This window comes from Podarcis raffonei, chromosome 10 (genome assembly GCF_027172205.1).
Source record: "Podarcis raffonei isolate rPodRaf1 chromosome 10, rPodRaf1.pri, whole genome shotgun sequence".
NCBI lineage: Eukaryota > Metazoa > Chordata > Lepidosauria > Squamata > Lacertidae > Podarcis > Podarcis raffonei.
This window is the reverse complement of record NC_070611.1, coordinates 33,441,697-33,457,187: the sequence shown is the minus strand read 5'-3', so window position 1 is coordinate 33,457,187 and position 15,491 is coordinate 33,441,697. Positions and strand designations below refer to the sequence as shown.

At 45.6% G+C, this 15,491-nt stretch overlaps 1 protein-coding gene across 3 annotated transcripts in view; it reads right to left on the bottom strand.

Moving 5' to 3' along the window:
- The window catches only part of TRHDE (thyrotropin releasing hormone degrading enzyme), a 194,502-nt gene extending 180,553 nt beyond the window's left edge, over positions 1–13,949 (bottom strand). For all 3 annotated transcript variants that reach the window (XM_053405129.1, XM_053405131.1, XM_053405130.1), the window contains exons 1-2: positions 12,973–13,949; positions 3,669–3,942 (exon numbers count right to left, since the gene is read on the bottom strand). In XM_053405129.1, coding sequence (XP_053261104.1) covers positions 3,669–3,942; positions 12,973–13,835 — 1,137 coding nt within the window. In that variant the 5' untranslated portion in view covers positions 13,836–13,949. The remainder of the gene's footprint in view (positions 1–3,668; positions 3,943–12,972) is intronic.
- Positions 13,950–15,491: the final 1,542 nt, after the last annotated feature.

Sequence of the window (15,491 nt, the reverse complement as noted above, 5' to 3'; positions counted from 1 at the left end):
GCTCTCCTTCCACACATCCTTTAATCCATCCTATATAATATGTTATGTGCACCTGTAGTGGAAACTGCAATATTTCAATACTCTGGCAGCATACAGAATGGTTGTACCTGGCATTTTTGTTTTATATAAAACTTCAATGAGACAAAGATGGTTAATGACGAGCTTTGTTAATCCACAATATTTTTACAATGCTCTCACAAATTAATGTGCTTGTGCATCACTGCTCTCTACTTCATGGAATTTGAGACCTATTCAAGTGCAAGTCATCAGCTCTTATTTTGACGCAGGTAAAAAGAGAACCTTTGCTATAACAAGCAGCAAGAGCCCTTGACTGCTACAGCAGAAATGCTTTGTTTTCCCCTGACCAAATCACTTAAGTACTTCTTCGCCATTACAAGTATGATGTACTACAATTAAGAAAAAGATCTTTTGAAGGTAGAGGTTAATTCAGTGAGGCCACCAAGTCATTTCAGTGTAGCCACAGAAGACAGCCTAAAAAATAGCATGGCTGGTTATTGCTGTTTTTGGACTATCTTGACTTGCCACTCAATACAGCTGAAATTGAACTAGTAAGTAAAGTGCCAAGATGGTTATGATATGGACTTCGGCTGAAAGCTAAGGCATAAGTAGCAGAATCTTTAGGTTACAATGCATTTTTCCAGGGAGAGAAGACAAAATGCATAGTTCAAACTAGCAGCCAAGCAAATTCTAATGCACTTAACGCTGGTTTTGATATGCAGCCCAACAAACAGAAGATTGAAATCCTACACACATTTACTACTACTATCATTTATTCTTTATTACCTGCCCTTCACCATAATGTTCTACGGAGGGGTGGTGCTACATGTTTAGGGAAAGCTCTACCCTCAGATCCTGACTATCTGCTTTTATAGAACACTCACACCAGAGGACAAAACACTCCAGAGTTCATTACTTTTAAAAAAATAATAATAATCACACAAACACTGGATATTTTTCACAGGCGTGCAGAAGATGCTTTCCACCTCTTTGGCCCAAGTCACAATCAGCAATTCTAACACAAATATGCTTTGTTATGTGGATTAAACTTGTTGCAAAGGAAAAGTCCCTCCTCCCTGCAATAGAAAGAAATGAGAGTTGGCAGGAGGTTGTGATATATATATATATATATGTATATATATATATTTAGCTGCCACAATTTCTGGTGAAATGTTTGGCTTATTACACAGTTCTGCACATGAGATTTGTAAAACAAAACAAACTGACGTAAACAGTTTTGTTTCTTCTCTCACACATTGCAACTCCTGGATCGCTGCCAATAAGCCTAAGCCACATTCCAGGACAACCAAACATTTCCTTCAATGTGGAGAACCAAGTGAAGGGTGTCTGTGGATAAACCATTCAGTGCTTCCAAGAAGTCTTTGCAAATAATGTAAGAGCAGCCTGATAGATTGGACCAATGGCCCGTCTAGTCCAGCATCTTTTGGCCAACCAGATGCCTGTAGGATACCGGCAAGAAGGACTCAAGAATAATAGCACTCTCCCCTCCTGCTGTTCCTAGAAACTGGTATTCAGAAGCATACTGTATGGCCTCCAAAAAGAAATGCTTTTGCAGAACCTTGTGCGTGACACCTGCAAACCATTACAAAGTCACTCCCTAATGATCCAAAAGCGCAGCTGGAAACCCCTTTAAGATTTTACATTCCAACTACGCATAGCCCTATAGATACAAAGTAGCACTAAGTACCAGTGTGGTGTAGTGGTTAAGAGTGGTAGACTTGTAATCTGGGGAACCGGGTTCGATTCCCCGCTCCTCCACATGCAGCTGCTGGATGACCTTGGGCCAGTCACACTTCTCTGAAGTCTCTCAGCCTCACTCGCCTCACAGAGTGTTTGTTATGGGGGAGGAAGGGAAAGGAGAATGTTAGCCGCTTTGAGACTCCTTCGGGTAGTGATAAAGCGGGATATCAAATCCAAACTCTTCTTCTTCTACCTCTTTGCGTAAGCAAAGCAACTTCTGCTTGTGCAAAAGGGGCTCTCTCCCCTCTCCTCCCTCCACTTGCCTGCTAAATCTGTTCTGGGTTTTCCCCCAACCAGAGCAAGTGAGAAGGGAGGGGAGTAAGTCCAAATGACCAAGCAGAAGTTGTTCCACAATTATTCCTGTAGTAATTGAATGAAGCCTGAGAGTGATCCTATTCAGAGTACACCCACTGATGTAAATAGACATAGCTAACTTAGGTTCATTCATTTCAATAGGTCTACTCTTTTGTAGGACTTGGCTCACTACAGCCCTGAGAAAGAATCAACGGCAACTTCATTTTGCAACAGAAATACTAGTTATTGTTCCTGATAATAGTTACTTTTAAGCTAATGATCTGTTTAGCCAACATGGAGCCAGTCAATGAAGTACAAGCAACAGCTTCTATGCCGCTCACTGTCTTCTTCATGCTATCACACACACATGAGTTGCAGTATGCTGCCTACATACTTAGTGGTGGTCTAGCATCACAATGTTCTTAGTGTACAGTGGTGCCTCGCAAGACGAAAATAATCTGTTCCGCGAGTCTCTTCGTCTAGCGGTTTTTTCGTCTTGCGAAGCAACCCTATTAGCGGCTTAGCGGATTAGCGCTATTAGCGGTTTAGCGGTTTAGCGGCTATTAAAGGCTTAGCGGCTTAGCAGCTAAAAGGCTATTAGCGGCTTAGCAGCTTAGAAAAAGGGGGGGAGCGGGGAAAAATCGCAAGACTCGCAAGACGTTTTCGTCTTGCGAAGCAAGCCCATAGGGAAATTCGTCTTGCGAAGCGCATCAAAAAACGGAAAACCCTTTCGTCTAGCGGGTTTTTCGTCTTGCGAGGCATTCGTCTTGCGGGGCACCACTGTATGTGAATTCTCAGAAAACAGACTGGCGTTATAGTATACCCACAGGATATTTGGTTAACTAAGTGCTACTTCACAGGACACAGAAACCAGCAAGTCATGCCTTTCTTTCACCATGTGTACATACCACACGGAGCCACAATTAGCCCTGAGACTGGATCCACACACAATGTACATGTAGAATGCACACAGAAAAGAAAACTCAAACTTATAGCATTCCCTCAAGTAATCAGCTGCACTGTAGCTACGCTTGAAATAGATACACTAACTCAGTGATGGCCAAACGTAGCCCTCCAGCTGTTTTGGGAGTACAATTCCTAACCACTGGTCCTGTTAGCTAGGGATGATGGGAGTTGTAGTCCCAAAACAGCTGGAGGGCCAAGTTTGGCCATCACTGCACTAACTGATAGTATGTGAAGCAGCTCCAATGAGAGATGGCTGAATGTATTTATGTAAAAGGATTGTTTACTTGTAAAAAAAAAAAAATCACTGCCATGAACTGAAGGGAGAAAAAACCATGCACTTTAACACTTCTAAGAGAGAGAAATTCCTCTCACAAACATCTGTATAACCTTTGTTCATACATGGAAGTAGCAATGAAAAGTGAAGACAGATATTAATAGCCTGATCCTAGGCTCTTTCTGCTTGTACTATAACAGATTCACCAGGAGGCAGAAAGAACTTTAAATGTAATAGATATGAATATGCAAGCATTGGGGGGGGGCATGTCATTTCCCTCCCCCCCCCCTCAAAAAAGGAAGGTTTTTCAATAAATATACGTAAGCTGATTTAAAAAATAAAATAAAATACTTACCAAAACTCCATTCTTTGTGGTAGTCTCACGGTATGTAAAGTTGCAAACAGCCCAGGCTAGGTAATATGTGGACATGAGCGGAGTCTGTGAAAAGTGATCCGTAACCCATCCATCTTCTTCAAAAACAGAAGTTTCCACAGGCATATTGGACAAAGATAAATAGGTTGCTTGATGTTTGATGCTGATTTTGAACGTGGCCTTGTAGATGGGCTCATCAAAGCAAGGAAAGGCTTTTCTGGCATGGGTAGGAGAGAACTGTGTAACTGCAAGAAACCTGAAGACAAAAAAGATGAAAGAAACACTGATTTCTATTCAGATCTTAATGCAAAGATAGCTGGTAAAATAGTGAAATGTACAAGGGGGAAAACTGCAGTGTGATATACAAAATAAAGTCCCTATGAAGCATTCCCCAACACAGTTTTTATTTTCAGGTAAATTCTTCTGCTCGCTTCAGTCTGCAAGGAGCAGCCCTTGAGAAAGGATGCTGGCATTAAATAAATACTGAAGCACTAGATATAGTATTTATTTATTTATGTTGACATTTAAACCTCAAACCAACAGAACATCAGCCAGTATTAACCCCTACAAAGTAAAACAAATAACTACTGCTGCGTCAGTGATTTAATTACCCTCAGGGAAATCTCTAGGGCCTTCAGCGCTGACAGGGTACACTGGCTTCTTAGGGCCATATATAAAGTATTCTTGCTTAAGAATGCTTTGGAGAGCCATTCTTTCCAAAAGTTGACGATACCTGTAAATCTCAGTAACACCTTCCCAAGCAACTGAATATAGCGGCAAGTTGTGTACTGCAAGTAATGAAAGTATCCAAAGCAAATATCTAAACAGCAGCAGATTGACATGATTGCATACAAATCCGTTTTATTTCAGAATAAATTTCCGTGAAGGGGGAGGGGAGAGAAATGCTTTAGCATTTTAAGTACAAATTCTTACGTAATCCGCTTCTGCAGTCTCATTGTCAGAGAAGGCAGGTGAAGGAGTTGTAAAAGCCTGTTGCAGCTGAACTTCCCACCCCCACACATCTACCTGCCCTGAGAAGGACCCTGGAGATTTGTAAGTGTTTACTGTGGGTTTTAAAAAATGTATTTTGTTATTAGAAAAGCACCTTGGGAATATCTATATCCTGAAAGATGAGATATAAATAACTGCAATCACTAAGTTATTTTTTAATTCATTACTATTGCAGAGTTGAATTGCAGAAGGGGAAGGGGACAAATCATGGTTCTACCAGTAACAATTTCATAACACTGCTAACATTAATAAAACAAATCTCTGTTAAGAAAAAAATGAGGGCAGTTATATAAAATTATTGACCCAGTTCAAACACAATGCTAAATGTTAGAAAATGACCAGCAGCAAACCTCAGGCTTGCGCCCCCTCCTCCCCCTTAAATGTTTCTACTTTAGAATAAACTGCAGTTTCCAATTATGTCTGAACTGAGGAAATTGTGGCTTATTCTAAATGTGGTTCCCTCATACAAATCGAGATGAAGTGCTTGTTTGAGATCCTAGTTCGTTAACTAAGCAGAAACAGAAGAAACCACAATTCCCAAATTCAGATATACAGTCGTATCTTGGTTTTCGAACAGCTTAGTTCCCAAATGTTTTGGCTCCCAAACATCATAAACCCGGAAGTGAGTGTTCTGGTTTGCAAACTTCCATAGCTTCCTGCAGCCAATCAGAAGCCGTGCTTTGGTTTCTGAATGTTTTGGAAGTTGAATGGACTTCCGGAACGGATTCCGTTCAACTTCCAAGGTACAACTGTAATGGAGAACTGTGGTTTATTCAGCACCAACAGTGGAAGTGACCAATGCCATTGTCTCATGTGTGAGAGGGAATGTGCAAGCCCAGGGCTGTCCGTGTCATTATGTGAACACTACTATGCAAAAGTCTGGGAAACGTGGACATGGCTATCTGTATCACAGCACTCTGGCCATGATTAAAATATGGTTAGGGATACTGACTTGCTCAAGTTTACCTTTTAGTCTTCTGTCATTCTCTACTTTTTCTTCCTGGATGAGTTAGATATAAAAGACACACTGTGTCTGAGTTCAGGTTCCTTCATCCTTAAATCTGAATGTCTAATGGGCAAAAAGCATCTATCTTACTTTTTTTTTTTTTTGGAACACTGTAATTTGCATTGAAGTGCACTGAAGGCACTATTCCATTTGCAACATTCTATCGCTGTCTTAAATTAACAAGATACTATTAATTGTTAGTTTTCAAGCAATGCATTTCCTATCTGAACTACGAAGTTTCACAAGGTGAAAAGCCTCTGTTAAAACCAGTTTTATTCTTAACGTCTGAAAAGGCTTTCCACACTTCCACTTGCCCTGATCTCTACTGCTGAATCGGAGCAAACATCCATCGGGTTTGCTCTGGATTGACCTTTGCTCTGATTTAGCACTAAAGAACAGGTTTTCCATGGAAAAACAGTGGGGCAATGGCAAAACTGCTTAGACCTGTGCATAACAAGGCTTGGGACAAGTGGAAAACAGCTTGGTTTCTAGGCATGGGACAAGTGGAAGTGTGGGTGAGCCCTTAGATTACTCAGATTTCTGTTATTGGTATTTTGCTCTATCAAAAGCAGAACTTTTGGGTATGTATTAATAAACAGGCAAAGCGAACCTTTACCTAAAGGTTTCTTACCTTCTTGAACTATAGGTTAGACACAGGTTAGAGCTCAACGTCGAGCCTACCAAGTGGCGATAGCGACGGCAAAGAAGACTTTCTTCGCCGCCTCTATTGCATCTGCAGAAAACAGCAGCAGGAGACTTTTTCAGGTGGTTCACAATTTAGCGGAACCACCTGCGACATCGGGGCCCAGTACGGGCCACATGATCTCCTGCAATGATTTTGCAAAGTTTTTTGCAGATAAAATCGCTCGGATTCAGGAAGAAGTAGACTCCACCGTGGGAGCAGGGCCAGGGCGGGAGAGTGCTAGAGTCCTGTCTAGTCAAGTTGTGTGGGATCAATTCCAATCTGTTACCTCCGAGGATGTGGACAGGCTGCTTGGACGAGTGAAGCCAACCACCTGTCTCCTGGATCCTTGCCCATCCTGGCTTATAAAAGCTAGCCGGGAAGGACTGGGCGATGGGCTTCGTGGGGTGGTGAATGCTTCCCTCCGTGAGGGAGCCTTCCCAGACCCGCTGAAAGAGGCAGTTATTAAACCGCTTCTTAAAAAACCATCTTTAGATGCGGCCACGATGGCTAATTATCGCCCAGTCTCAAATCTTCCATTCTTGGGCAAGGTGATTGAGCGAGTGGTTGCTGAACACCTCCAGGCACGCCTGGAAGAAGCGGACCATTTGGATCCCTTCCAGTCGGGATTCAGGCCTCATCATGGGACTGAAACTGCCTTGGTCGCACTGGTTGATGATCTCCGGCGGGCTAGGGACAAAGGTGAGAGCTGTTTCCTAGTTCTGCTGGATCTCTCAGCAGCGTTTGATACCATCAACCATAACATCCTTCTGGACCGTCTTGAGGGGCTGGGAGCTGGGGGCACTGTCATACAGTGGTTCCGCTCCTTCCTCCTGGGCCGTGGTCAGAAAGTGGTGGTGGGGGATGAGTGTTCAGACCCCTGGGCTCTCACTTGTGGGGTGCCTCAGGGTTCTGTCCTCTCCCCCATGCTTTTCAACATTTACATGCAGCCACTGGGAGAGATCACCAGGAGGTTTGGGCTGGGTGTTCATCAGTATGCGGATGATACCCAGCTCTACCTCTCTTTTAAATCAGAACCAGTGAAGGCGGTGAAGGTCCTGTGTGAGTGTCTGGAGGCAGTTGGAGGATGGATGGCGGCTAACAGATTGAGGTTGAATCCTGACAAGACAGAAGTACTGTTTTTGGGGGACAGGAGGCGGGCAGGTGTGGAGGATTCCCTGGTCCTGAATGGGCTAACTGTGCCCCTGAAGGACCAGGTGCGCAGCCTGGGAGTCATTTTGGACTCACACCTGTCCATGGAGGCACAGGTCAAATCTGTATCCAGGGCAGCTGTTTACCAGCTCCATCTGGTACGTAGGCTGAGACCCTATCTGCCTGCAGACTGTCTCGCCAGAGTGGTACATGCTCTGGTTATCTCCCGCTTGGACTACTGCAATGCGCTCTACATGGGGCTACCTTTGAAGGTGACCCGGAAACTACAACTAATCCAGAATGCGGCAGCTAGACTGGTGACTGGGAGCGGCCGCCGAGACCATATAACACCGGTCTTGAAAGACCTACATTGGCTCCTAGTATGTTTCCGAGCACAATTCAAATTGTTGTTGCTGACCTTTAAAGCCCTAAACGGCCTCGGTCCAGTATATCTAAAGGAGCGTCTCCTCCCCCATCGTTCTGCCCGGACACTGAGGTCCAGCTCCGAGGGCCTTCTGGCGGTTCCCTCACTGCGAGAGGCTAAGTTACAGGGAACCAGGCAGAGGGCCTTCTCAGTAGTGGCGCCCACCCTGTGGAATGCCCTCCCATCAGATGTCAAAGCGATAAACAACTACCTGACATTCAGAAGACATCTGAAGGCAGCCCTGTTCAGGGAGGTTTTTAATATGTGACATTTTAGTGTATTTTTCATCTTTGTTGGAAGCCGCCCAGAGTGGCTGGGGAAACCCAGCCAGATGGGCGGGGTACAAATAATAAATTATTATTATTATTATTATTATTATTATTATTATTATTATTATTATTATTATATTTCTGAAGGCCTTATTCAACTTTTCAGTATGTTACTTGTTGACTATCAATCTCAAGTGAACATTCAGCATCACTGGGAATCTAAACCACCTTGTTTGGGTCCATTCACTAAGAAATCATTGGTAGAACCGTTGTGATAAAAGCTTGCACTGCTACCGCTGTTATCCTAACCTTACTTAGCAGTTAGTCCCACTGATTTCAATAGGGTCTACTTCTGAGTAGACATGTATAAAATTGAATGTTTAAGTTGTCTTTCAAAATTAATTTTCATAAATTCAGCAACATATGGTAGTAAAATACACATTCTAACATTGTTTCACATTTAATCTATTTGTAGTCTAAAAGGCAATGGAATCAATGGGCTTATGCCCAAACAGGCAAAAATGCAAATGTTTGACTTACTTTAAATCTACAGTGAGATACGAGACATGCTTTTTGTCTTTAATTATTTAGGACTGGAACCGAAGTTTAGCTAGTGATAAATTCAGTTTTATGAAAGTTCTTAAAATGCAATTTTCAGTCCTCAAAGCATTATACTAAAACACACATGCCAGAGACCAATGATTTCTTTGCATTAACTTCCTGACAAGTAACAAATGTTTATGTCACATCTGTTACATTCATGAAAATGCAATACGATCTCATCTGCAATGTCCCAGTACTACATGAAAGTAAAGGAGAAATAAAAAAAATTCACAGCTAGTGGGCACATTGGGGTTCTGAATACGTGGTGACTTCAACATGAGGTAATGTGCTCTGGAAGACATACTACAGGTCCTGACGATCAAAAAATCATTTATCAGAAAAGTACAATTAAATCAGTTTTAACTGTCATGCTGTAATCCTGCATGAGCAGTACAATCCTATGCATGCTTGCTCAGAAATAAATCCCACTGACTTCAACAGGACTTCCTCCTGGATAAATGTATACAGGATGGCAGTCTGTTGCTCACACATAAAAACTTACACACACATAAGCTGATGACAGGATTTAATCTTAAATGTGTAATTATAGTTATAAAAGACTTGCAGGTTGGCTTCTTTGCGTACAGATGACTGTAATTTGCAACTATCTTAATTCTACCTCTTCTATTAAAATATAGACATGTTTTCTCAACAACTTGTCTATTTTGACACCTTGGGGGATATGAGGGGGGAAAGGAAATCAAGCAGTTAGGTGGAAGGAAATGTTGCGCTCTAGCAAAAAACTTATGTTCTAGCACAAGGGGTGGGTGGGTGGGTGTCTGTATATATATGAATAAGCAATTCATTTCTCCACTAAAGGTGAAATAACCTGAGACACAAAATTTAGCATTTCTATGGCGCCATAGTCTTATAGAGAGATTTATGACTTTTGACTATAAAATCAAGGGCTCCTGCTTTGCTTAAGGTGAGTGCTCTGCCCTACTTAGGAAAAGGTTAGTACAACTGTCCATGAAATTGCATTGTCAGGCCTCAGAGAATAAGATTGTTTGCTTCAAATGTACAAAACAAGTAAAATGTTTCAATTCTGCTACATTATAAAACTATCAAAGTTTTACAATATGTTTCAAGTCTGCTGCAAAAATCTATCAAACAACTTAAGTAAACTTTTGTCTGTGTTAATTTAGCAGTCTGATTACTAATTTCTTCAACTATCTTATAACACCATAGCAGTTATTAAATAATGTTAGCTTCAAACCATCTTTTGGCAAAGTACTACCAAGTCGCCACACTTTCTGGACTCGTGGAACAGAATTCTAAATCATGGTGCTCTATAAAACTTTTCACATTTCAGAAAGGAAAACCATGCAGCAGGGAATTCTAATACACCTGAAAAAATGGACAGTATGTGAGTTGTCATGCTTTTAGTTAATTTATCTCTGGACACTGGAGAACTATGTTTTAATTGCAATGTAAAGACTTTATGCTGTAAAATTTATGTACTAAATATACTGATCTATTAAAATTTTGCTACATTTCTTTTCTTCTTGTTGTATTTCACAGTTAACCAACATCTGAAAATAATACAAGTAAATGCTCTATATCTTAGTGGTGAGGCGATATGCTATTATGCTAATAAATCACTTAGAAAAGTTTCTGAGAAAGACTGTTGATATCTTCCCCACTCTGATCTTCATGCAATAAAAGATTCGACATAGTAGCACCTTCCCTGAAACTTAACTCTGCAAAGAAAACATTTTATATCAGCCATTATGGTGGATTAGACAAAATCCTAACATGGACCATGATTATAACACTGAGTTTTTAATATATATGTAATAACATTAGAATGCTTAAAGATGAGGCTATTGGGATAACTGAGCTGAAAGACAGTCTTCTTACTTTCTGGGTGCCAATTGCTTAAGTAAACCATTTGCTCAGCAGGGACTCTCAAAGAAATGATGAGGTTTACAGAGTAAGATTCTGTGGTTGGATTTTCAATGACAAGCAGTTTAAAAATAAATTCAGTATAGATCTCTGCTAACAAAGCTAGCAGGAAACCAGCCTTGCTTCCTTTAAACTAGAGCCTAGCTTTCCATGTTTGATTTGCTGCATGAATAAAAACCCTAAGCCTGCACTTACACAGACTTGTGTGTATGCGGTGTCTCACAACCAGAAGAGGCACAAAGCTCTCAGAGTTGCCTCAAACTCTGTTAATAAAACCCAGCCAGAAGGCAAACAGGTGAAAAGTCTCTTTAAGTCCCATTCTTATGAAAGGAAAGCCAGTTCTATGAATTCTGTTTACATTTCTACAAATAATGTGAATCAGATCCATGCTACAATATTTGATTACATTCGGCTCTTAGTGTACATTACTATTTTGTTGGAGAGCTCAAAGTTAAAACACGCCTGTCCCTCTGACTGTAGCATATGATGAAAAGTTGCTGATTCATGTATTCTTTGATATGTAAGTTCATATAAGCAGAGCCAGATAAACACTTAAGGGACTTTAAAATGCAGACTCTAGGTTTCGTCTTAGTTGATTAAGGGGCAAAGCACCCATTTAACCCCAGTAGAGAAGCCCCAACTCCCCCTTCTCACTTGCAGACCTCTCTTGGGAAGGTGGAATCTGCACATGGCAGAGAAGCGACTGCTTAACCCACCTCCCACCAGCGACCCTTCAGCTGAAGCTTCCATCTTCTGCTGCTGCTCTCCCAGCCCCCACCCCAGCCCCCACCTTGCAAACACAGGTTTCAAATGCCACATGTGCAGTCCACCAGGGCTTCCTTAAACATGGCTTCACAGTAACATAAAGTTGGCACCTAAGTTGCCAGGTTACTGCAGTGAACTGCTTTTAGAATCTTACACGCACCACAAAATCTATCTTCAATACACTATGGTTCAAGTAGCCTACTTTGTGGGAAGTCCCTCATAAGTAACTTAAAACTTTAAGTTCTCCAAATCTATCTTCTTTTTAGTTTAGTTTTTTTTAAAAAAAGCATTGTTCTTCCATTTTTATCAGTTTTTCTGTTTGTTGATTGTACCAATGAGAGAAAGTGAAGAGTGTCTATTCGAGAGCGAGAAAAATAAGGGGATTAAATGTGGTGGGATGAAATTACGCTGAAGTGCAGGAGAAAGTGGCAAAGCTAGTCAAGTACTGATTTTCTAGAATCCTGAATGCCAGCTGCAAGTGGTTCTCAGGTTCTCTCAGTATCATATCATAGATGTTGCCCGGTGCCTAGACAAATCAGCTTATCAGGTGATCCAAAATGAGAAATCCTGCCTTTCATGCTTTGATAAAAGCCAGTGCCACCCACACCATGGGAGAATTAACTATGCAGGACTGCCTGCTTTTTTTTCATGGTTCTTCCCAGGGCAAGTCTCTCTGATGTACTATGAATTCCTCTGCTCCGACATTGCCTTCCTGCGACACAAAAGCAGGGGCAGCGGCATGGGGACCCCAGCATGCAAAGGCAGGTGCAGAAGAATAAAAGGAGAACCCTGGTGGCCTTTCTATGTGATGGCCACATCCCAAGAGACCTTCTCTCTTTGTATCTCAGAATCAAAACATCTTAAAGGGCAGAAGTGTCAGCTGTAAGATCTATAAGATAAAGAGTCTGGTAAGTCTATAAGGGAGATCCAACATTTTGCTTTTCCTGCCTCCAGGTTGCAGGGTCCTAGCTTCCCACCACTACCTGCCTCTCTTCTGGCAAGGAAGTTAAGAGATATATAAGTACTTTAAAAGCCAGTGGGTAAATAAATATCACATCTGTGGGATGAGTTTTAGATGCACATATAGGAACCTAACAAGCCTAAATACAGAACGTGGGGAGGATAGCATTTAAGTTATGATGGGGAAAACTTTTGCAAAAGTATCCTTTTCTGAGATGCTCAGAAAATCCATTACCCAGGAACAGCCATAAAAAACCTACTCTCTTAAATAAAGGGAGTGGGGCTTTAATGAAAACTACGGATTGAAAATCAAGCTATTGTGGATACCAGGAGAGAAAAGGGGGCGGCTCCTCTGGTTTCCATTTTTATAGGGAATGAATCGGGGAACGGGGATATCCCTTATGGATGTTATCTGGGACAAATGGATTCGTGTGCTGAGTCAGTACAGGCAGGGAAATACTGTAGCGGTAGCAGGACCAGGGATCCAAGGGTGGAAGCGGGGTGCCTACCTTCTCTCGCCGTAGAGCACGTAGGAGCTCCGGAAGAAGCCCAGCAGCTCGTTCTCGATGGGCGCGCTGTAGATGATCTTGAGGTTGTAACTTCTGTGCGCCTCCAGGCTCCGGTTGAGGACGACCACGAAGACCTGCGTCTGCGGGTAGAGGAAGAAGCTGGAGACGCGCAGGGCTCCGGCCAGCCGGTCCTCGGCTACGCGGGCCGCCTCGACGTGCATGCGGTGCGCGTGCAGCACGATGTAGCGCGTGGCGTTGAGGCACTCGACCTGCACGTTGACCTCGCCGCTGAAGGTGAAGTTCTCCATGAAGGCGCTCAGCATCAGGTTGTAGTGCAGGGGGCGCAAGTGCCCGGGCAGGCGCAGCTGCGTCCAGGGCGGCTGCTCCCGGCGCCTCTGCCACTCCTCCTCCGCCGCCGCCGCCTCTTCCCCTCCAGGCGCCTCCGATTCCCCTCCTCCGCGGCCAGGGGGCTCCCCGGCGCTGGGATGGTTGCGGCGGGCACTTCCTGCCGAGGCGGCGGCTGCAGCGGCTGCTGCTCCTGCCGGGACGCTCCGGTTGCCCGCCCTGCCTGCTGGGCCGTCCGCGTCCCCGCCGCCGCCGCTGCTGCTGCTGCACTCCTCGATGCGCACGCTGAGCAGCACGGCGATCATGGTGACCACGAGCAGCGCCAGGATGGAGATGGCGAAGCCCAGCACGAGGCGCTTGTGCACCGTGATGTGGCGCTCCGTGGTGCGCGGCCGCACGGCCGCCGCGTCCGCCCACTGGCCCGAGAGCCCCCTGCTGCCGTTCCTCAGCGCCGCGTCCTCCTCGATCATCATGGGCGTCAAGGAGAAGCTCGCCTCCCGCTTCTCGGCCAGGGACATCAGAGGAGCCACAGGGACGGCTCCTCCTGCGCCGGGGCTGCCGCCGCCCCCCGCCGGGGCCGGGAAGGCATGGGAGAAGCTCCCGAGGAGAGCAGCCAAGGCGGGAAAAAGGACTGGGAAGAAGGGGGGGAAAGCTTGCCCGCCTGCTTGCTTGCTTGCTTGCCCTCCTGTTATCTCTCTCTTTCCCCACCCCGCCTGCTCTCTCTCTTCCTCCTCCTCTTCTTCTCGCTCGCTGTTGCCGCAGCCGCTGCGGGTGTCACTTGGCGAGGAGCCCCATCGCACTCCCTAAGAGCCGCCCCGGCGGCCGAGGGAACCCTCCTCCTGGCGCCCCATGTGGGAGGAAGGCGGGAAAAGGGGGCGGGGGGAGGGGCCGCCGCCGGACCCCCGCGGAGCGCGGATTGGGCAGCGCCGAGCTCCACTCTTCAGGGCGCCCGGTGCGCTCCGCTCAACAGGGCGCCGCCGCGACGCCTCGCTGCCATCGCCGCCCTCAGCGAGCGCAACTCTTCCCTTCCGTGCGCGGCGGGCGGCTGAGGACGAGGGCAGGCGAGGAGAGCGGGCGGGCGGGCGGGGACTCCGGTTCCTGGCGTCCTTTCGGCGCTCCCCTCACACTCTCGCCGCCTCAAACTCTCCTCGCGCCGGGTCCTCTGGTTGGCTTCGCTCTCTCGCCTCGCCGGGTCTTTTTTTGTTTTGGTTTTTCCCCCCTCAGCAGTTCGCGCCCAGGTTATCGCAGAGGGAAAGACGCTGAGGAGGAGAAGCAGAAGCAGCTGCTGCAGCTGAGAGACAGAGAGAGAGAGAAGGATTGTTGTGGAAGGAAGACGCCGGCGACGCCGGGCGCCAACTCCTTGTCTCCAAGCGGCTCCCAAGCACCTGCAGGCAGCACAAAGTCTCTCCTCGGCGCCGCTTTGCGCACTTCGGAAGACCTGGCGAGGCTCCCGAGCCCGGACAGCGAGCGAGCGGCTCTTGCTGGCGTGCGCGCCTCTCGGCGAGTGAGGAGGAGAGAGCGCGAGGCGGTGGCTTTGTAGCTGGCGGTCCCGCGCTCGGCTGCTCGCTCGAGGTCTGTGGGTTGGGAACTACCCACAGCCCTCTAGAGAGAACTGACAGAGCTCCTGTCGGGAGAGAGAGGGGAAGGGGGAGCGCGCGGGCGAGTGTGTGCGCGTGTGTGTGTGTCTAACTAACCAAACCGCACGAACCACTTTAAAGGGGTTTTGCCAGGCTGAGCAAATCCCGGGAGAAGGAACAAAGAGCGAGAGGTTAGAGAGCTTTCCTCGGGGCGCTGGCGCCCGGCGCGCAGTGTGAATGAAGTCGCTTCGGGCAACAGGACGAGACACTCTCTGGAGATCTGCGGCTCCTTCCCCAAGTCATCACTCTTCTTCTGGGCAATGGGTCGGGAGGAGCTTCGCCGTTTCCAGCGAAGATGTGTGTTTCTTCCAGCCGGGCTCCCGAGTCCATGGAAGGCTTCCAGGCTGATGACAGACAGTCTCTCTTTTTTGGCAGATCCTGCTCTTATGATCTGGCAAGTGTCAGATTATAAATCCGCCTCGCCGCCGCAGGATTTGCCGGGATTCTATGTAAACGAATCTGTTCTCCACATAAATATTGAACATGTAAAGGGTATATAGTCTGTGCTCGATATACTTTAGGGGGATTGAATGGCTG